Here is a 1,755-nt window from a genome sequence, read left to right as displayed (position 1 = left end):
CCCTCCCCGCTGTCCCCAGAGGCAGCGCCAGCCCTGGGTATCCCATCCCCTCTTTTGGGGTGGGCTGCAGGACCTCAGCTTGGCACTGACCTGCCACCCTGGCCACACTCCCCTCCAAATCTGACCCCATACCCACATTTACCGTCACTGTCTTTGTGGGTCAGTGCTTCATGGGTGGCACAGGGCAGGAAGCTTTGGGGTGGCTCTTGCGGTCACACGCGGCTAACATCAGCTCTGACTGGAACGCCACCAGGTGATCCCCTGTCCCTGCCCTGCCTGGGTTCCCTGAGCATCCCCAGAGGGCTTGGGGCTCTCCCAGCCCGTGGTCCTCAGAGCCCGGCAGAGCTGCTGCTGGTGTGGGGGTGACCGAGGATGAGGTGCCCATGCACCACCTCGATGGGGGGTCTCTCCCACCAAGGTGCAAATGCTGTGAGGGGGGAGATGGGGCTTTCTCACCCTTACCTCTCCTCCCTCTGTGTTCCCTTAGGGTCGGCACAAACACTTTCACACATCAGGTCTCGCAACGGAAGTGAGGGTGGCAGTAGGGAACTTGCCAGGCTGGTAGCAGTCCTGCTGTGCATCCTCCTCGATCCTGCCCCACGAGCTGCTTCCCCTAATAAAGCTTTGCTGGAAACACCACTGGCTCCTGTCGTGTCACTGTTCAGTGCCCACATTACCTGGCATCCCACCCAGTGACATTCCATGGCCTCTGCTGTCACTGACCCCAAGGACCAGTGTGTGTTCCCAGCTCCCCATGGCCCAGGCTCCTCCATGGCAATAAAAAGGCAAAGGGCCAGGCACATCAGCAGAGCCCTGCAAGGAGCACATCCCTGGGTACGCCAGCTGCCTGCCTGCTGCAGAGATGGTGAGAGCAACACCCGTCCTCCTGGTGCTCAGCCTCCTGGCCCTGGTGGCTCATGGACTTCCTGAGAAAAAGGTAAGAGCAGGGCCAGGATGCCTGGAACAGGCTGTACAGTGAACCTGCAGCTTGTCCCAGGGATGCCCGCTCCTGCCACCCTGCCCTTGCCCAGGCTGTGCCATGGCACCAACTCTGAGTCCCCTCTGCTCCAGTGTGTGCTGACTGGGAACTGGACCAATGACCTGGGCTCCAACATGACCATTGGGAAAGTTCATAAAGAAGGTGTTTTCAATGGCACCTACTTTACGAAAGTGGCAAACACCTCCACTCCCATCAAGCCTTCACCACTGCTAGGGTACCAGAATCTCAAAATCCGGTCAGACCAGCCCACCTTCGGCTTCACCGTCAACTGGAACTTTACAGGTACTTCTCCTTTCCTTGCTTCCCACCCTCCCTGTGATGTCTCCAACGCCCTCCTACCCTTCCCTCTGGTTTTCCTTGACTTCCACTGCCCTTCCTCTGGTGTCCTTGATGTTCTCATTCTCTCCCTTGCACTGTCCTTGTTCCCTTGCCTTCCCCTGAGGTGTCCTCCCACCACCTGTGGCTGCTCCCCAATCCTTGACCACTGGATCTCCTTGGCTGGAGTCACTAGCCAACCCCAGGGTGCAGAGGATGTCCGGGAGGCTGAAGCTTGGTGCTCTGTGCCTGTCCACATATGAGACCTCAAGCCCTCTGTGCCCTCCTGCCTGCTTTGCCGCTCATTGCTGTCCCCAGAGGCAGGGACAGTCCTGGGTATACCACCTTCTCTTTTGGGGTGGGCTGCAGGGCCTCGGCTTGGCACTGACCTTCCACCCTGGCCACACTCCCCTCCAAATCTTGTCTCACCTCCACCGACA

The 1,755-nt window shown here is 59.1% G+C and overlaps 1 protein-coding gene across 1 annotated transcript; it reads left to right on the top strand.

The window, feature by feature from the left end:
• Positions 1 to 862: 862 nt before the first annotated feature.
• On the top strand, positions 863 to 1,282 carry LOC104279507 (avidin-like; the record flags this gene model as incomplete). The annotated part of the gene is made up of 2 exons (XM_009876811.1): positions 863 to 937; positions 1,072 to 1,282. Coding segments are annotated over exons 1-2 (286 nt in total), but the record flags the coding sequence as incomplete, so codon positions are not given.
• Between the last annotated feature and the right edge of the window lie 473 nt (positions 1,283 to 1,755).

Source organism: Apaloderma vittatum, unplaced genomic scaffold, assembly GCF_000703405.1.
Source record: "Apaloderma vittatum isolate BGI_N311 unplaced genomic scaffold, ASM70340v1 scaffold17549, whole genome shotgun sequence".
NCBI classification, from domain to species: Eukaryota; Metazoa; Chordata; class Aves; order Trogoniformes; family Trogonidae; genus Apaloderma; species Apaloderma vittatum.
The sequence above is the reverse complement of the archived record's forward strand: the minus strand, read 5'-3'. Positions and strand labels throughout refer to the sequence as shown.